This window comes from Thunnus maccoyii, chromosome 2, assembly GCF_910596095.1.
Source record: "Thunnus maccoyii chromosome 2, fThuMac1.1, whole genome shotgun sequence".
Taxonomy (NCBI): Eukaryota; Metazoa; Chordata; class Actinopteri; order Scombriformes; family Scombridae; genus Thunnus; species Thunnus maccoyii.
Window position 1 is genome coordinate 23,864,443 of NC_056534.1, and position 20,979 is coordinate 23,885,421.

General features: G+C 42.4%; 1 protein-coding gene and 3 non-coding genes across 8 annotated transcripts in view; 1 reads left to right on the plus strand and 3 right to left on the minus strand.

Annotated features, from left to right (window-relative positions):
• trnae-cuc lies at positions 1 to 72 on the plus strand. The gene has a single exon. It is a non-coding gene; the product is annotated as a tRNA-Glu (tRNA).
• Positions 73 to 838: 766 nt separating this feature from the next.
• Positions 839 to 926, minus strand: trnay-gua. Its single transcript is given in 2 exon segments — positions 839 to 874; positions 890 to 926. It is a non-coding gene; the product is annotated as a tRNA-Tyr (tRNA).
• Positions 927 to 1,125: 199 nt separating this feature from the next.
• LOC121881192 (E3 ubiquitin-protein ligase DTX1-like) overlaps positions 1,126 to 20,979 on the minus strand; it is a 32,852-nt gene continuing 12,998 nt past the window's right edge. For all 5 annotated transcript variants that reach the window (XM_042388877.1, XM_042388868.1, XM_042388884.1 and 2 more), the window contains 10 exons: positions 19,161 to 19,375; positions 18,039 to 18,937; positions 6,268 to 6,329; positions 5,953 to 6,114; positions 5,767 to 5,828; positions 5,518 to 5,684; positions 5,268 to 5,421; positions 5,053 to 5,142; positions 4,849 to 4,947; positions 1,126 to 4,727 (listed from right to left, as the gene is read on the minus strand). In XM_042388877.1, coding sequence (XP_042244811.1) covers positions 4,596 to 4,727; positions 4,849 to 4,947; positions 5,053 to 5,142; positions 5,268 to 5,421; positions 5,518 to 5,684; positions 5,767 to 5,828; positions 5,953 to 6,114; positions 6,268 to 6,329; positions 18,039 to 18,937; positions 19,161 to 19,375 — 2,042 coding nt within the window. In that variant the 3' untranslated portion in view covers positions 1,126 to 4,595. The remainder of the gene's footprint in view (positions 4,728 to 4,848; positions 4,948 to 5,052; positions 5,143 to 5,267; positions 5,422 to 5,517; positions 5,685 to 5,766; positions 5,829 to 5,952; positions 6,115 to 6,267; positions 6,330 to 18,038; positions 18,938 to 19,160; positions 19,376 to 20,979) is intronic.
• Positions 7,512 to 7,598, minus strand: trnay-gua. Its single transcript is given in 2 exon segments — positions 7,512 to 7,547; positions 7,562 to 7,598. It is a non-coding gene; the product is annotated as a tRNA-Tyr (tRNA).

Sequence of the window (20,979 nt, forward strand, 5' to 3'; positions counted from 1 at the left end):
TCCCTGGTGGTCTAGTGGTTAGGATTCGGCGCTCTCACCGCCGCGGCCCGGGTTCGATTCCCGGTCAGGGAACTCGATTTTGTTTTTATATTTGCTTTTCTGGATATTCGAGCTTCCGTTGTAGCACGCGCTCCGATATTTCTAGCATTACATTTCAAACGTTACAGAATTATATGCATTTTTTGTAAATGACACACAGTCGCAGTGATTTGACACTGATTACATTGTTTTAAAATCTGTGAATTAATTATATTTTGTAATCCATAAATACACACGCTTTCCATGCCACCTACTACAAAATACTTAACAGTGCCATCGTGTGGACGTGATACAAAAGTCATCATTGGAGCATTCAAACAGGAACAGGGACTAATAAATATATTCATGCAAAACATCTCTTGATATCTACAGTATTCTTATTAAATACTAATTATTGTGGAAGAACAAATAATTGTTGTGAAGGTGCGTGAGCTTTGGAGTACCTTGTCAGTAATTCGTGGTCGTGTCTAGATGGTAACCCTCGATTTGCGAAGCTCTCGCGAGATTTCCAACTACCATGAAAAACTTGTGGACTTCTCTGCAGAACTTTTTAAGCACAGCACTGTCACATCATTCCACTCGTATAAATGCAGACTTGTGTCAAACTCGGCGAGAAGTTTGAAGCGACTCCGGGTATATCTGTTATTGCTGGCGCGCGCAGCGTCGAGCGCTACTGAGCTGAATCAAGTAATGCGCATGTACGAGTTTCGCAAATCTAGGGTTACCGTCGAGGCACCACCACAATTCGCTGTGGAGAGGTGTATCAGTATCATGTGACTGTGTGTGAAAACATAACACCTCCTTCGAGCCGGATTTGAACCAGCGACCTAAGGATTACTGCCATAAGCACCTACAGTCCTCCGCTCTACCAACTGAGCTATCGAAGGGATATGCGCCTTCGGAGAACAGATGTGCTAAAAAAAAAAAAAAAAGTGAAAAATGAAAAAGTACATTATTATATGAGACTGTTCTGCACAGTGTCCAAATCCAGATGTAGGTTTTCTTATTAAAAGATTCATATACTTAGCAGTTTCAGTTTATACAGCTAGAGCCGTATCTTGAGCTACTGAATTAGAACAACACAAGTAAATTTCAATCATTCTTTATTTTTTTCTTGTATTAATCATTCATACTCCAGCAATTATTTTGCAATATTTACACTTTGCTTTTCTTATCACATGTTTTTGACGCTGTCTCTCCCATGCCAGCACCTATGAGCAACTCTATTCCCACCCTCCCCTCATAGACAAGAAGACCCTCGTCCACAGACGCTGGGAGGAGATGTTTCTTCAGTAGGGATGGGAAGAGGTGATGGGAAAGAAATCCACATTTTAAGAAGAGACAAAACTGAAATAGTGAGTTACTGGTCATAGCTGGTTACTACATTGCTCTCATGGCTTCAAACATTGCATACCATGTATCAAAGACTTTAAATCAACCAACATTATTCTCAAGCTAATTTAGGTTCATGTGAGAGTGTTTGGGCCAAGAGAGCAAGAAACCTGCTACAACAAGATAAGAAACTGTCGTAACATTTAACAATGTTTCAAATGATCACTTTCATCATGCTGCCTGCACTTGAGCCATCCTACTGCAAAAAGAGGGATGGACATGAGACCCACTGTAAAATATCCATCAACACATCTGCTATGAAACCTTCCAGGGTCGCAAACACTGAGAGCTCCAGCAGGCAGAGAAAGAATCAGTGCAGAACAGCAGCGGGACAGATGGTGTGTGGAAAATGAAAGTATTCTTTAACTCACAGAAGAGCAAGTGTACAAGGGTTTGACTCACTATAAAAATTCATTACATTTCACACTCAGATAAAAGTCTACCATCAAAGTCCTTTTCCAAAGAAAAGATGTTGCAAAGCAGCTTAACTTCTGTACACAATGAAAAAACAAAAACATTGTATTTAACAATTGTAAACCAATTGTAACATATGAGAAAAGGGCATAATCAATACAACATAGATGTACAAATGAAAAAAAGGCAATTTACTCTATGATAGTGTCAATAAAATGCTATTAAAAAGCATAGGTGTGACTACATTTGATATTAAAAAAACATAATAAAGGAGTTACCGTACAGGGAGTACCATCATCATCATCATCATCATGAGTTAAATAATGATGATGTGATTCCCATGGAGTACCAAAATAATACCCTAAACTGGGAGCATGTTGGTAGTATACACAGTACACAGATTAACTCTCTCTCTCACACACACACACACATACACACACACGTCTTGTAACATTGTGATAAGGGGTCGTTTACAGACCCAACTCAGAGACTGGGCAGTGCGTTATCAGTTGGTGGAGGTAGAGATAAGAAGAGGAGAGCTGTTATCACTGTTGTTGAGATATGCATGTTGGTGCTGATCTCCTACTCCGGCCGATGATAGTCACAGATTAAAGGTCCCACATTCTGAACCTGTAACAATTATGTTTTTACGATCACACTAACATCCTCATGAACTCACAGTACCGGGCTCTGATTTGCTGACAACAGCAGCTAATCTGATTCAAATGAGGTAAATCGACTGAGCGGAGACTTTCTGTTCTGATGCTGCAAACTGGCCTGATTGGACGGATTACAGGAAACTCTTCAGCGATGGCAGCTAATCAGGAGAAACTACAGTTTTTGATGTGTTTCCTATAGATAGTCTGAAACTGGCTAAGAAAACGTCATGAGATATATCACCTCAAGTAAACAAGAAAAAGTTGAGGCATTATTAAATATCTTTCATGACCTCAGTTTACGTGCTACATCAGAGGGGAGTTTATATGCACGTAAAACTGTTCAGTCATGGGTTTCAACAGATTTGAACCAGTGGCAGGGCTGCATGTCTGTGGGTGGTAATCTGATAAACTCCCACTCATCACTTACAACCACAGACTTAAGTCTTATCATCATATTGTCCTGTTATAATGGAACCAGGATGAATTGTTTGTGAAAATAATTGTGTCCACCTGACAGATGGCTCAAGTCAAATTTATTTGTCTTTTTTTCCCTCCTCAGTAGTATTTTGTGTTCGTGCAGACCAGCTCTCCCTCTTATCCTCTCCATCCTCCCCATCCCTCCAACGTTCTGCTCAATCTGTGGGGCTTTCTGGGGGACGAGCCCCCGACTTTTGTTTCATTTCTCTCGGCTCTAAGCACCTGTAGTCAGGCTCATTCAACAAGAATTTTTAAAAATTCTTGAAAAATAAAACCTCTGCGCTTCCTGCCAAACCCCAAAATGCTTCTTTATGAAAGTAAGCAGCTTTTTATTCACACCCCCACTTTCTTTCACTGGTGCTCCACTCTTGACAGGATACAACCGCATCTACATCCAATGAAACCAGGTGAACTGTCAAAAGGGACAAACAATTCAAATTAAGATATGTAAGTAAATTCTGGTACCTGTGTATCTAAGACTAAATTGTACCACAGCGGCTCAACAATAAGACTCCAAAGAGGCCCGCATGACTAGGCCTTAGTTTGGTCTTTTGTCATTTCACATACAATCATAAACGCACAGAGCCTAGATAATAACAAAAGTAAAAAAGTAAGAGGTAAATTATGGAATGACGTTAAATGAGGATTATAGTAACAATGATAAAAAGTAACACAGGTGGATAACTCGTAGTAACATTTTGATTTGTTCCAGTAGCTTGCAGGCTGAGGTGTAGTTCATCAGACAAACCAGGAGAGGGAGCAACAGCACTAAACTTGAACTGAGAAGAAGCAGGTGGTTTTGAACAAAGCAAGCACACAATATGTCTTTCTCTTTCTCTTCATCACTCTTGGTTTTGTTGTGTTTGTGGTGATAGCTAAAGCACCTGTTACGTACCATACAAGTTAGTTTTACTCTACTCCTATCCTACACTACGTTCGTAGACCATCTTTCTCTCTTTCTGCTACATTATTCCCTCTGTCCTTCCTCCCATCCCCTCCCCCACCTCTCCAACTTCTGTCTCTCTTTGTCCGTTCTCTCCCAGTTTTTATTGAACTATGCTAACATTTTACCATCTTCTCCTGGTTACTCTTTCTCTCAGTAAAGTAAACTTGTTTTTGTCCTGAATATTAGTACCGATTCATTCTCCCGTGTTGACTTTTAGTACCTAGCTGTTTAGTAGCTAAAACCATGAGTGCCATCATTCTTGCTGCTGGTTTCTTAGTTTTGTCCTCCTCTGTCTGGCTTTTATTTCTGAGCTGCTGCTTCCTCAAACTATCTCCCACTTCTGTTGATGTGCTTGCTTCAAAACCGTCTTGTCAGACTGTCAGCACTGACAGGCAAACCCAGCAGTGACTCCATCAACATCTTAAGAAGTGGTTACTCCTGCAAATCAAAATCAATGTCTTCTATAACCTAAAACGTCACCCTGCACCCCTTTTAAGTGCTGGCAGAGAGAGACTGTCTCAGTCCAAGCGCCCTCCTCCTCCTGCTTCTGTTATTTTCATGGTGAGGCCCACTTCTCTTCTTCTACTCCTCTTTCTCTCTTCCACCCTCACGATTACTGTCTCACACCGACGTCTCCTCTTCCTCTGCTGCCCCGGTTGCTCATCCTTTCACTTGTCTGTCAGTCCGTCGTCCTCTGTGATGCCCTGAGCTCGGAGCTCTTCCAGGACGTTGTCGAGGTGTCCGGGGTCGGGGAAGCCGTGGCCGGTCAGGTTGGAGCCAAACTCTGTCTTATGGTGGACCTTGAAGAGATGGGGAAAAATGTGTCTTTCATTTCAGTGATGACGAATCTGATGTGTAAATATCACAAATTACAGCCCTGGTGAGTCTTGAAGTAACTGTCAAGTGTAACTGAGAATGTACCTCGTTCCAGATGACGGTGTCAGACTCTCCTGTAGTGCTCGAAGTACCAACTGAGAAGATCAACCTGCGGTCCCACGCTACCAGGAGCAGTCTAAGTACCTAGTGGCAGATTACAATAAAGATAATTGGTTTCACATGTTTTTGAAAATGTTTGTGTATTAAGAATGGATGTAGGTAGGTGATGGGGGTCAGTCATGAGTCTACCTTGCGTCCTTTCTCGCTGTCTGGGAGGTAGCAGTGTCGTGGAAAGCCTCTGGCAGTGAAGGGCTTTCCTGGGTTCGGATGCTCTGGTCCCTGATTGGAGGGAGAGACAGTGTTTAGTACTGGCGGACGCTCCTGTTGATCAACTTCACTGTGACCAACTGGAATTGGATGAAAAACCAACAATTACCACTAGTGGCTCAGTTCTTTTCTCGTACCTGAATGCCTGGTGGTATGTTGTAGATGATGCGTATGGTTTTGTAGTCAGGATGCCCTGGTAGAGAGTGAGGGATGACGTGGTACTCCATCTTCCCTGCCGGTTGGTTGCCTGTCTTTACGCCGTAGATGGTTTTACAGGTGGGACACTGAAGACTGAGACGAGAGTAGAAAACAGATTAATTCAAGAGCTTATTTGCTGTGATGGTGTTGCAAGACGATTACGCGGAACGTTCTTTGTCTCTAACCCACCTGCCATCCTTGTTGCCATTATTATACATGGCCACCAGACACTGGAAATGGTACTGGTGTCCACACTGTGCTAGTCGCCCCACTGACTCTGCTCTTGAAACAGGTCCCACCCCTGGGCCCTTATATCCGGATGGACCCGCCAGTGGCTCCATACAGATGGTACAGTCCTGAAAACCCAGAATCAAACTCTTGTCCTTCCATATGTTTTTATGAGTTAGTAGCATGATAGGAGACAAATATCGGTCATACCTCCTCTGGTGGACTTTTTACTTTCTGCAGGTACTTCTTTACCACCTCCTCTGGAGTTTTACCTGCAGACAGAGAGGATGGCACTGCGTAAGTTTCACTTTTATCCAGCTCACATTGATGTAAAAGATTTGAAAATAAGAGCAGAAATCATAGGATTTGGTGTCGTGTTTTCAGTGCGGTGTTTACCCTTGCGAGCCTGCTTCTTGGTGGTCTTTCTGCAGCAGTGGCCAAAGCCTGGCACAGGTTTGATGTCGCTCTTGCTGACAGGTGGAGGGTGCAGTACAAGTTTAGGAGGCCTGGTAAGACAGACGGGCAGAGCAGCAGCACTCATCAGGATGCCTGTGATCCCTGAAATACACAAGAGAAAATCACAGTTATGAAACAGATCTTCCTTCCTGGTTTCTTTTAAAATTCCCCCAAAATTCAAAAGAAACTTAACAAACACTTGACTTTTTCTATAACCAGTAGCAGCCCCTGGTAAGAGTGTGTGTGTGATCTTACCAGCCAGTGCAGGGTGAACAGGACTGGATCCATTGAGGTTCTTTACAGGGACGGTGGGCACACTGCAAGAAAAGACACAAACTGTTTAGTTGTGTATATTTACTCACTTCCTAACAGGCGTAAAGTGACTGTCCAATCCCATCAGACAGGAGAGGTTTGCAAATAACTTGAGGACTTCCCCAGATAGATACTCACTTTGAAAAACTGATGACCGTCATTCTTACTCTCAGAGCAACCAAATTAAAGAATAAAAAAAGATGGGATTGATATCAGCTCAATAAATGAGTGTCCTGTCAAATGTTTATCTGGTAAACTTCCAAGAGGAACAAAATGAAAGAAAAGACACTACATAAATCCATCCAAAGAACACAAAAAGCAAGTCAGTACTCCCTCTGCTTTTTCCTTCTTCTATCTGGTTGCTTTTATCACTCCTTTTCCTGTTTGTATCTTCTGTCTGACGATGTACTCCTACCTCTGCTGCCTGGAGAGCGTATGAATGACTATGTCAGGCTGTGTGTGTTTATGAGAGCTAATCCAAGGAGTTTCCATCTGCTCAGTGAGCTCAAAGAGACAGACGTCACACAGCTGCTTGCTGGGGATTACCTGCTTCGTCACAAAGCCCATCATCATCATTTCTTACTGATAAACACACGTATCACACATACATACTCAGATAATGAGTTTTTATAATATTTATAGTCCACTATATTAAATCGTACTGAACTTTACTCTCAGAAATGAATACGAGCCCTGCAGGTTATATATGGTTATATTTATATGTCTCTGTGTATTCAGTTTGTCCCACTGAAACTCTGAGGTCAGGTGATAATAAACTACTCCAGCTGACAGCTGTATGTGCCAACACAGCCGTTCAGCTGGGGTCAGTAGCAGGTTAGTCCATTACAGACTACACTTATAGACCTGGAGGCTAGTCAGGCTGGAGAACAAAACACACACACACACACACACACATACACATGGTGGGCTGAGTGTGTGTGTGTGTGTGTGTGTGTGGCATTATAGTCTTTGAGGCTGAGGACTGTCTTTTATCTTATGGTTGTAAAATGACTGCTGGAGGGGAAGCTGACAGAGGAACAAACACACACATTGAGGATATCTGAGGGCATCTAACTGAGGCTGTGTTCACACTGCAGCTCAAACTATCTGCTCACACAACTGATGTTTACTAAAATCAGAGTCTGTGTTGCCTTGTTTACTTCACAAAAAAAAAAAAAAAACACACCTCCTTCGAGCCGGATTTGAACCAGCGACCTAAGGATGCCTGCATAAGCCGCTACAGTCCTCCGCTCTACCAACTGAGCTATCGAAGGGGGCGGTGGTATGACCCCCTCTTATCAAACACATGCAAACACAAACACTCATACTCCAGACTAATGTGGGCAGCATGACAGGCAGAAGGGCAGAGTGTGGTGATGATCTGTTGTTTCCTGTTGTTGGTTTAGTTTTAACAGGCTTTCTGTCAGTGTACTAAGCGGCTTTCACTTAACCCCACTCAACGACACATGACGACGCACGAGTGAATGACTCACTGGGATGTGTGTGTGTGTGTGTGTGTGTGTGTGTAAGTCTGCACTAGTGTGGATAAGGGAGAGAGTATGAGGGGATTAGTTGGTGTGTGAAATGAGGTGTTATTTTACATGCTTCAGGGAGAGAAAGCAAAACAGAAAGTGTGAGTAGAAGAACAGTAAACAACAGAAATCACTGATGTAATCTGCCATTAATACAAATGTGTGGTCCACTGTAAACTCCAAAAACACACGTATAATTTAACTGCTATCACATCACAGGGTGAGTAAAACTGATTGGTTGCTGTGTATCTGTCACACAGGGTTTCCTTTCCTGCCTTTAGCTACAACATAGTAGTCAACTAGTCTCATTTTTAGCAAGGTAACTAGAGGGTCAGACAAGTCACAACATACATCCTTCCAAGACAGAGAAACTGTACAGGCCTCTGCTCTAACAGCAAAAAAAGAATCTTCACAACAACATGACTTTTTTTCTTGTTATTAAGAGTCCGGACATATTCCAAAATGCAAAATGCAGCTCTAGGCAGATGAAAAGGTATAATTTAATTCTCTCTCATCAAGGTTTCTACCCGAGGACGTCTATAATGACCCGGGGCGGTCTAATAACAACAACTCTCAATGTTTACGTGATGATGTCTCTGCTGTGTGTCTCTTGATCTATGTGCCTATTGACTTTAGTTTATGTTATGTACATGATAACTATCAGGTGGTTTGTCCTGACCTGTCCTTGATTCTCCCGTTCACTTATGAGTCCTACAATGCGCAGGAACCCAGGTATACAAAAGCAGGCGTTACTAATTTGTTAAAAAAATAAATAATCACCTCTCATGTTAGTTTTTTATAGATGGATGTCACAAATAGTCACACCTTGTCAATTAACACGTTTCCTCAAAACATAATCTAACCCTGATGAGCAAGTTTTTCTAGTTTAACCAGACTACCTCTGGCCCCACCCACAGTCAGCAGCTATCTGACAACCACACAGTGAGAGCGCATGGCTAAACGTAGCTACTATCACGTCTTCATTGCATCAAATTTCCATTCACGGTGATCAGATTAGTCTGAGTCTAGCTCTGAGATGTGAGCGCTCTGCTGTCGTATGCAATCAAAGAAGTTTAAGATCTTAAACTTGTCACAGAGATTTATTTCTGACAACGTGAGACACACAACCTCCTCTGTCATAAATAGGCTGCCTGTTGATGACGGATGGGAAATACCTATATTAGATCTGTGCTGGATCAAGTCAATGAGTCTCACTCACTCACACTACACACACACACACACACACACACACACACACACACACACTAATCACTTGTTGCCAGTCACTGGATCTATTAATATTTAATAGGCTGCTGCGTTAGCAAGGGAGGCTTTACAGTATGAGGTATGGAAGAGAGAGGGGAGTGTTGAGTCAAGTCTGATCCTGGATAAGCTTCATTAACACACTTTCCAGCTGCCCCACTGATGTGCTGATGACATGCACATACAGTATACATGGTAGTTTACTTGTCAGGGACAATGCAAAAAACATTGTAACAGGTTACAATAACATGATAATTAAGACAGAGATGCTTCAGTTATCACAATGACTTTTGACATCTGAAATCTATCTCAGATACTGACTTTCCAATGTTGGCGCACACAAATATCAGTCCATGCAGATTAATACCCACCACATATTTAGCATATATATGATGTGAAACTCCTGATTTAATCATCTGTGAGAAAGATGAGCAACTGTTCTTGAAAATATCTGGTTCTCTGAAAAAAAAAAATTGAAGGTACAACTTGCGTACATTAAAACACAAGGAGAGAATTGAACTACAACTCCCCAGGAGAATTTCAGTTAGAAACATGCAATCACCGAGCTAAAAGCTATGTTGTGTGTGCTGCTAACACCAAGCAGAAGCTAGAGATTACACTTTCCACAAAGCTAGTAATATATTCAGTAGGACTAAAGCAGTTCACTTTTTGATTCTGGGTCAGTGGCCTTGTGCTTTGTTATGAATTCAAGAATAAAGCTGAAGCTGAATTTGCCTGCGGCTCTGATTTATGCCTTTGGTTGGCTTCTTTTCCATAACAATGGCAGCTAAGGCTCAAGGCCACCATAAAAAATGACAGAAAAAACATGATTTTTCTGTAATGAAGTTGTAATATTACATCTGCTGGCCATAAGATGAGCCTATAGCTTTGTTAAATTATCCAGTAGACTCCTGTGTTTTTATGTTGAAGAACATTTAGGATATCAATGAAAGAAAACAGCAGCATCTCTCACTTTGAACTCTGTAATAGAGAGGACAATATTTTACTTCCTCAGTATGAAATATTATGTAACATTATGTTATTTAACTAATTATTTACCTATTTACATAGCCATATATTTACATATATATTAGTATATGTCACATTTGGTAACATGACCAAAAAAAGGAGGAAGTATGAGGGGAGAAGCAGGAAGTCAGGGAGCTCTGATGGAAATGAGAGCAGTAAAGAAGAAAAAAAAGGCCTGAGATCTTTAAAGGAAGGAAGATCCCGTCCCTGCCTGGGGGGGGAGGGGGAGGTGCCTGAATGGGACTCAAGTCTCTTGACCCCCCGCAACCCCAAACCCACCCTCCTACCCTCCGCCTTCTTCCCACCAGATCACACACTCCCTCCACTTTGTCTCACACACACTCCCTCCATCCCTCCGTCCCCTCTGCTCCTCCTATTCCCCCGGGTCCAGACGGACATCAGCTGGGCTGATTTAGACACCAGACAATAACACACTCCCACACATTCTCACACACATATTGTCACACACGCACAAAGCTGCACCCACAGTCTCATACACTTTCTTTTACACACACACGCAGTGTTTCCAACACACTTTAGAAGACTTCCTCTCCTGCTTTAGTGAAAATAATTTGATGTGACACGAAGTGGTAGTCAGGTTTTGGTGTTGTGGACTAATCAAACTAAATTTTCAATGCAAGCTGGGATTTTATTTTGTCAATTAAGAATAAACAGAGAAAGACATGCATTAGTTGAATAAATGATCTCTGGTTTGGTAGGACTGGATCAACAAATGTTCAATAGAAGCAGCTTCAAAAGTGGCAGTGGATGTTCAGAAATATTAGCTATGAAATGATGTAAATGTATATTTTGGCAGCTTGGGAAGCAAATTTAACCATCACAAGTGACTTGAAGGAAACTCATCAAACATTATCACACAGTCAGGGATGGAAATACATGCAGACAGACAGGCTGGCTGAGAGGAATCAGACAGATCAGCAGTGAGTTTCAGACACCAGACGAGTGCAGGCTATTGTTCGGTCTAGCTGTCTGTTCTCCGTCGTTGCTTCTTGAGGGTAACTTGCATGTTTTCCCAAACTTCCATTCTCTATTATTAATATAAACCTGAAAGAATTTAAAAACGACATGATCTGACTTGTCACACAGCCACTTTGTTTTTCTGTTGTATTGAGATAAAGAATTGTTTCAAATCTGCATACACCGTGCAAACAACCAATATTTATTTCCTGATTATTTAAAATTTCTGATTTATTTCCTGATTTATTTAAAATTGCCATTTGCCACAAGGGGGAGCTTGCATCTTTCAAGTCATTCGTCAGCATGGCTGAAAGCTCAGTGTGTGAATGTTTGGATATCAGGTCGGTAGGTAGATTCTGTTTATTAATGGATTTTTTTCTCTCATTGTGATTACCTGCTGGTCGTTGGCAAGAATCTGAATCTGTTCTTGTTTGTTTTTCACTAAAAAGGATGTTCACAAAAAAATCCTATGATGCAATATAATTTTTTTTTTAACAAAATATAAGTTAAAGTGATTTCAGTATGTTTTAATGCCGTTTTAAGAGTTTTAAGCATATTTCGATGATTATCTGGATCATTTAGCACAATTATTTTGGCCAGAATAATCATGACATGAAATTTTCATATCGTCCCATGCCTAATGGTGAGTTGGGTTTTACAAGGGCATTCATTTTCACTGTGTCATATTGTATCTCAAATACGGGATTTTAAAGGCTAGTGGATTTTTGGTTTTAGCCTATATTTTATACATCTATAAGGTTTTATGTAATCATATTTTGATATATTTATTTGTAATATGCAATAAACATTTTAAACTGGTAACCGCTATAGAATTCATAAACAGATGCATGTATATAATTTCAGTATTTCCCTCATTTATATTCATTTAAGTGTTAAAAACGCCATTGTCCAGGGTGACCTGTGGGCCTACAGGTTAAAGCTGGTGATTGGAGATGTGTCGGTATCCCTGCCAATATTGTGATTACAGCAACAGCGTGAATCACAGCAGACCCAGGCTCCTTGTCTGTCTAGCTCTAGTCACTCTGGCAATGACTAATGCTAAGATTAGGTAGCTGACCTACTGAATTGCAGCTAATTTATGGGTGTTGTGTGGTTCAGTGTGAGAGAGAGCTGCATTTTACGTGACTGACAAAGACATTGGGTACACTACATTCTCCCTCACGGGTCATTAAACCTGCGGTACAGAACCTTTACACATAAACCATTGTCCGTTATATTCAAACCCTTGCAAAACGAGTTCACACAATGCTGATTAAGCCTATCACTGCCAGATAAATCTCTCTGTATTTCACAGTATACCAGAGTTTTTCATCTGGTGTCAGGTTTGACATTCCTGTACTAGGCGGATGAATGCAAACTACTGCTTTATGGGCAGAGCATGTGCACTACTGACTTCCGCCGGTCGAGCCGGCTAACTTCCGGTTAGCTCTCTGCTAACTTGAATGGGGATAAAATAATTCAATCCTGCGGCTCTTCTAGACTTTACAAATGTTATCAGGCTGAATGGATCAAATTCTGATAGTGAAACAAGTCATTTTGCGGGGGTTGTGCGACGCTCAAAATAATTTATCCTCCATTTTACAGCTGCAACAGTAGCAATGGAGTAGGCTGCGGCGGAGGCTGACGTAAGCATGCTTCGACAGTGTTTTTGTAATTACTCTAACTGCCAGCAGGAGGACACAAAAGTCCCACACTCCAGCTTTAAATTGATGGATTTTACCTCATGAAGGTCGGGGGACCCAAATGTTGTAAATAAAGTGAGTAGTGAGTGTTTCACAGTGTGCAGGTTTTTTCAAATTCTTTCACATTAACACCTGAAACAAATCAGAACAAGTATAAAAACATGAATGTGTGAATAAAATCTCAGAGCCGCGAGTCTTCATTTATCAGCTACCCTGCGACACAAAGCAAAGACACCAGACAGGAGATGCAGTCACTCTGGGAACTGTTTGTCAAATTTGTCAAGGCATGTGTCAAGACTGATATGTGTGTACTTTCTTCATTCTTCTCAAACATTCAAGGAAAACAGTTTTATCCGAGGTTTCATTCTGCATGTTTTCCCTGAATGTGTGAAAAAACAACAGATAAGATTTTCCCCAGTCTGTGTTCACAGCCCCCCCTATGGGCCACCGAAATTAAAATGAGATTCCAGAGAGCTGTAGTGTGCGACCTGTTGTTGCACTAAGCAGGTGCCGGCACATCTGAGTTCTCGCTCTCCATTTCTGCTCTGCTTTTCTTATCTGTCCTCCAAATAAAGCCTGACTTTATGGATTCCTCTCTTTCTCTCACCCCCTCCTGCTCAATTTACTTTTCCTCAGTACGCTGTCTGTGCGCCCCCCCTGCCCCACAACACACCAGTCTTTTCTCCCACTCATTCATTGCTTTTGTCTTGTTCCCATAATCCCCAACTGCAGACAGAGAGAGAGCACACATTCCTCACTGCATCTCCTGTTAGGATCATCAATATTTACTTTTACTGTGTGTGAGAAAGAAGGACAATGTGTGTGTGTGTGTGCGCATTTGTCAAATGCCTTCACAGCCAGCCATCACTGTGTATGAGTGTGTGTATGTGTATGTGTGTGTGTGTGTGTGTGTGTGTCACCTCTCTCTCTCTCTGGCCTGATTTCTTGCACCACTGTGTGATCAATCTTTGACAGTTTGCTGACTCGTTTCTTTGTCTTGTACCCCCCACCCCATTCCCATCAGCCCTTGTCTCAGGCACTGTCTGAGTCTGAGACTGTCTACACACACACACACACACACACACACACACACACACACACACACACACACACACACACACACACAAAGTCTGCACAGCTATCCTTATTAGGACATTGCATTAACTTCCATTCATTGTGGACAGCCTAACCCAATCCCTAACCTTAACCATAACTAATTCACACCTTACCCCTACCTTAACTTTTGATCCCCATGAGGACTATTAAAACACTGTTTATACCAGAAATGGTCCCCAAGAGGTAACAAAAACGTATGAAGCACACACAGACACACACACAGACACACACACAGACACACACATATAAATAAATACGTGTTTATATACATATACATACATATATACCCCTCCCCTCCTCACAATTGTCATTGTCTGCGGGTAGCGACAATGCTGACTGGACCAGTACCATTGTCTACCTCGCCCCCCACCCAAAATATGACCCCATAATGAATATGCTCAAAGCGCAGCACAGCCATCTATCTGAGGGAGCATTCCACCAAATGACCCCCACCCTAAAAGAATACATCCATAGCAATAAATGCTTTGAGGGGAGAGTTTAAAACAGGCTGATAAAATGAGCCAGAACAAGAGTGAAGAGAACAGAGGGAACTGCTGAAAACTAAGAAAGACAGAAATACAGAGGAGGAAAGCAGAGAAACGGGAAAGAGGTGAAAGAGGGGGATAGAGAAGAGAGTAGAAAGAAGAGAAAACTAGCAGAGGCTCGGCATTGTGCTGCTAATGTGGCCCAGGCTTGGGTAATCCAACAAAGGTTACTGTGGAGACCAACAATGAGGGTCTGAGGGGCCCAGACTGCTGAGACGCGACAGGAGAGGAGGGAGGAGAGGAGCCAGGGAAGGAAGGGAGGGGGCAGGGAACAAGGGACAGGGCCGAGGGTGGGGGGGGGGGGGGATGTAGATACAAAAAAATCTACATCTCAAAACCATCTGACCTTGCTTTCAGTTGGAAAGTGATTATCTGCAAAAATCCCATTTTTTGGTCTCTGGGGCTAAACTGAAAGTGAAAATGCATCACTTCCTGTGCAGCAGAAGGCTTTTTCACAAGCGAAACACACACCTGGAAAAGCTTTTTATGTAACAGCTTTAATCACTGTTGTATGACAACATGGAAGGTTTTGAAAATGACACTCTGAAATCTAGCTTTTCTTTCCGGTTGCAATACTGAATAATCTGCTTGAAGATAAGCTGTGACTGGAAGCTGATTAAAATCAGCCTGTGTGGGTAAATGAGCAACACTTTCCCCTCCATGCTATAAATGTGAAGCAGATTGAAACAAGAAACAAGTGCAAATAAGCCAGATCATTTTAAAAGCTTTCAAGTCAACCTCATTCAAACTCCAACTGAATACAAACTGACCCACTAACATGGAATCAGCTGAAATTAGAAGAAAAAGGACAATAGCAAGATGTCATAAATGGCTTGTTAATATGGATATTTTTGCAGCAAGGCAGCAGGTAGTTGGAAAGTCCCAGCACAGAGGAAAGTCAGGGGAAAAAAAGATAAAAGAGATGGGAAGGGGAAGGAGAGGATGAGGTCATGGCCCAGAGAATGATTAGTAGAGGAGCGAGGAGTTTAAGGGTACTTGGGGAAAGAGCTGGAGGAGGCTGAGAGGAGAATGGTAGGGGAGAGTGAGTTAGGCTGGCAGGGTACTTCAGATGAAACAAATAGCTTATCTTAGTCAAACATTCATCTGATTGAATTTGTTTTTGTATGTGCTTGCTTCATTTTGTCTTCACTTACTATTTCTACCCATATCAGACACTTGTAGAAGATACAATCTTGCCTTCCCCAAGTGGTATCTCCATAGCCTGGCTCCTTTCTGACCTCTGTACAGCTGGCCGACCACGATGTGAAGTGATTGTGAATGTCAGATGGTCGACTTCAGAACGTTTCAGAAATGGTCCTACACAGGCCCCCCTTATCTGATGTCAGAAACGTGAAGACCGGAGGTTTCTGAAGCTATTCGACTGTCCAACCAGCATTTCTGACAGAGTACACTGGCCAGTTTAACCCCTTAACGTAGAAGTATACCTGAAGCTCAAGGCACCAGAGTTTCACACAGTTGTTTTGGTGTCTCACTATGAGCATTCTAGGGTTTATTCTAATTGTTATTTTCATTATTTATTAATCTGTTGATTATTTTTTCGATTAATCTTGTTTACTATCATAGAGGACAAAAGAAAACCAGAAAATATTCTCATTTCAAAAGCTGGAACGAGATAATATTTTCAAAATAGTTGGCGATTCATTTTCTGTCAATCAACTAATTGATTTATCAATTAATCTACTAATCATGACAGCTTTAAAGCATTCTCCCATCGTGAGACACTCATTCTAACGGATATGTAGAGGAAGGGAGGGTGTGAAAGTATGCACAAACACGCACAAAAAAACTGAAGAGTGAAACTGAACTCATGGTGACACATCTTGTGGTTTCAGTGCTGTATTTATAGGTTTTTATAGGTGCACCTGCAGGGTTTGCGATAAATTTCAAATGTATTTTTGATTGTGTCTGTGTGATGGTGTGATTTGTGTGTTATGTGGAAACCAGAGTGGACCCCTTGCAGAGCGCCGCTCCCTCTGCTCAGACCTTTGCACCGCACATACCGCTATATGCATAAAATAGCTTTCAAGAGGGAGGTACTGCTGACCTGTGGCCTTCACACTTGCTAACCCGTCCTCTCCCACAATCCCTCCCTCCCTCCTCCTCTGCTCTACAGATGCCACTTCACAGATGTTCAACACACAGAAGGCTCTGCTGACTTTTGACGCACACCGATGGCACACTCACACACACACACACACACACTCACACACACACACACAAGGACAAAGACAAATTGTCCACAGGAATCCAAGTAAACAGTTACAAGGTCAGGTTGATATTTTTATAAAGCAAAGTTTGGACTTGCTTCCATTTTTCATGAAGATTCTTTGTATTCTCATTTATTTACATTGTTACTTAACGTGTATTTGAATAAGTGTTTCACATTTTATGGTCACCAGAGTTCACTGCCTGCTGGTAAGTCAGGTACTGCTGAATCTTATCTGTCTTAGAATCTTACATTGCCGTCATCTGCCTTTTAATCTATCTGTTCTCATGAGTGATGTGGGCTTACTACAGAAAACCCACTTCACTCGTTTCACATTTCACCTCTGTTAAGTGTAGGGCTGGGCGATTCATCAAATTTTATTTATTTTTCAGTTGAATTATATTTAAAGTTTAGGGAAATCCACTGTCACTTTACAGTTCAATAATGCATAATGTTTACAAAGTCAATGAGTAATAGTGTTAAATAATCGTTATCTCAATATTGAGCAAAATAATCATGATTTTTGTGATATTTAAGCAGCTAGTTTAGTGCATATTGCTCAACACATCCAGTATCTAATGAAAGAAATTAGCATTTTAATGTTAAACAGGTCTGAAACCCCAAAATACAACCGGAACAACAACTTCCAACTAACTAGAGAATTTTTCAGTAAGAATGAAGATGAAACTGAAGAGTCACACCTCTCAAACCGACGAGCATGACACCAACTGATGGGACTTAAAGAGGGTCGTACGTATGCATGTGATTTATGTGTGTACATATTTAGCGTTGCATGTTCAGGCATGCATACTTGTGAGAGTGTTTTTCGTGTGTGTACATGCAAGTGTGCAAATGTCAATGTGTTGATGTGCGTTTGTCAAGAGCGTTTCTCAGTGCATGCCTGTGCAGACTAATAAATGCTTGTGAATAGGATGGCATGCTATGGGAAAGTATGCGGTATGAGATTAAATTTGGATATTGTAATGAAAATATGCCAATAAAACGTTACCAAATAATAGCATAATAATGACATTTAACCAATCCAGTATGCAAAAATTGGCTGATTTAGATTAAGACCAACTGTTACTGACTATTCTGAATTTAAAATAGCAGAACAAAGCAGGAGCTTTATGAATCTTGCTTTTCTGATATTGCAGCTTTGTGATGTTTGTTGCAGTAAGGATGAAAACATGGTGACATGGTGACCACAGCTCTAGAGTGTACCATCATCACCATCATCTTTCTCAGACCATGTAAATAACTATAAAAGGCCTTTTACGAAGCTCCTGTGTGTGTGTGTGTGTGTGTTTGCTTCACTCACCCTGAGGCTATGAGTGCTCTGGACTGGGCCATGGCAATCCTCTGTAGTGCTGGTCTGCTCAGCCCGGCTAAGCTTGATCTCTGTGGCAACGGGGCATGGCACACTGTCGCCGCTGTCGATGGCGTGCGCTGCGGCTTCATCACCAACGGCGATGGAGATGGCACGGGAGAAGGGGGCGTGGTCACGTTGCTGGCAGGGGTAATTAATGTGGCGGTTGGCACTGATTCGTTGGCTGAGGATGAGGAGGAGTGCTTAGCCGGAAGGGACGGAGGGTTCAGGTTCGGGTTGGATGATGGGGGCTGAGGGGGCGGGAGGGATGGGGGAGGCGGCCTGTTGGAAGACGAGGAGATACCCAGAGAGGAGGTGCCTGCGGTGAGGGCGGCCAGCGACTGAGCGAAGAGCTGGGCGTTCCTTCTCGGGGAGGCGGTGTTTCTGGAGATGGCCAGGCCGTGCGGCAGCGTCTGGTAGTAGTTGGAGTTGGAGTTGGAGTTCTGCTGCTGTCCTCGTCCCAGAGTGGCTGATTTAGATGGACTCAGGGGTTTGGGGACCATGGGTGCTGAGTTCTTGGGTCGCTGCATGGTTAGTGAACGTCTACCTAAAGTCTGTATCCCTCCCCCTGCTCCTCCTGTATTTGTTTTCACACTAAGGACCAGCATGCATTGCTGGCAGGAACAAGGCTGGCCCAGTCCAGTAGCTGTTGAGCCCCCATTGGGGTAAACAGAGCTTCCAATACCCATGCTGGCCCCTGATACCCCAACACCCAGCAGGGCTCCTGTTAGCCCTCCCCCTCCTCCTACACCTCCTCCTCCCTTCTGAAAGGGGAGAGGCCCCGACACTAGAGGGTGTGCCATGTCAGCACGCCTCTGGATCCTCCGACACCTCTGGCTCTGTTTGTTCACCTGCAGGATGACAGAGAAAGCAGTCCATGACACTTCTGACCACTGGGGACATTTAGGAAAACTTTGAAGGCATTATGTCATCTATTTTACATTATTTTAAGCGTTCTTAGATGTATCTTCCTCCACATTCTGCTGCTTGGAAAGCTAAATATCACCTGTTTAGTAACAGAGTTAAAGGTATGTTTCAAATTGAAGTCTAAAGAACATAAGTATCCAAACACACCTGTGTCATGTTCTGATAATCAATGAGGTAGCAGAAGCCGAGCGGTGTGAGGTCGAGGCAGGGCTGCTGGCGGCTGTGGGCGCTCTCGATGGCAATGGCCACCTCCATGTCATAGGGCGTCCATGAACCCGCATCGTTTTCCCACTCCCACTGCCAACCCTGCCCCGGGGCCGAGGCTGGGTCATAAAAACTCCTCCGCACTGGACGGATGGTTCCTGAAAAAGAAAGAGGAGTAGAAAAAGTGTGCGTTAGTGATTTTCTTTGTCCTGATAAGTTTCTTCAATAGTTAACAAATAGCATCAGCTAATAAACCAATAAACCAAATAAAAGACACAAAGTTGTAGAAGCAAAGCAAAGCCATTAAAATAGGGATGTTGTACTAATGTATAGCTTAGTAAGATCTTCAACAATGTGTCACAGCAAAAAAAGTAACAACCAAAACCAAACCAAAACTAAAAAAGTTTAAAAAGATAATGCTAATAAAACCTAGAAATACAGAACCAACAGAAAAGGACAAACCTAAATACTATTAATAATAGTCTGGTCAGCTACATCTTGTATAAGCCAGGGGCTCTGGACAAACTTAATGACATCACACTCAGCCAGGCTGTGACCACATGCACACCAGCTAAAATCACCACACTGTCTGACCAAGAAAGTAAATGAATAACACTCATCTTGTTCAACAATTAACATCTCCTTGCTTGAGTGAGGCAATGCTCCATCATTAACGGTCAATATTGCATTTCCTTTACCTATAAATAAATAGACTGAGACAATGCACTTTACAATTTGCTTATGCAACAACTAATGGTCACACAGCCATGATGCATAAGAAGGTAAACATATCAAAATAGTGATAAGATTGAGGGATGGCAGCTTTGTGATGCTGTGACCTGCAGGGTGGTGAGTTCAATACTCTACACTTCACCCACTTTACCATATAAGTCAAATTGATACTCTCATAAGCCTGTGTTTTCAGTTTCAATTCCTTATTTTACTGATAAAAGCGCTGCTAAAAAGCACAACTGAACGTATAATCAAAACTACAAATAAATAACCAGAACATAACAATGTCTCTCTGTCTCCCAGCGGGACAGAGGAATGGAAGGAGGGTCCCCAAACCAACCAACCAGAAACTACCTCTGTCTCTAGGGGTAACGAGCTATTCAGTCAATGCCAGGACGAGGGGAGAAAGGGATATATATGTGTGTGTGTGTGTGTGTGTGTGAGAGAGAGAGAGAGCAGTACAAAGAGGTGATATTGGCAGAGTGGTATGGGTACACAGACATCAAAAGAAAGGGGTTCAATGGACGGGGGCTGCATTTGTTTGGACTGGATGGAGAGAGAGTGAGAGACAGACTGAGAGTGAATAATCAAACTGAGATATCACCCCCTGTAGTGTTTGTTGTGTCTATAGTTGTACAGTGACTCATTTGGAGATGTTATAACTGCAGGGATATCTAAAAATAAGATCCTCACATGCCAATAGATGTCTTTGAGGGACAGAGGATGTGTTACAGCTACATACAGATATACAGGACAAGACGAAAAGCGGTGTTTGTGAAAGTATATGACCCCTCCTCCTCCTCCTCCTCTCACACCCTGTGCTGAATCCTCTTGAATGAATCCAGCTTGGCAGGAACACTTGACCCGCTGATTACCATGTGAAATGTAATTTCTATCTCATTTCTATCTTCATTCACTTTAAGACAAACAGCAGACTGAGGCCAAGCCACACTGCTGTTTGTCTATCAGGCAGGAGAGGCTGCTGATCCTAGTGGTGCTGGGACTGAGGCAGCTCCACATACATGGCATA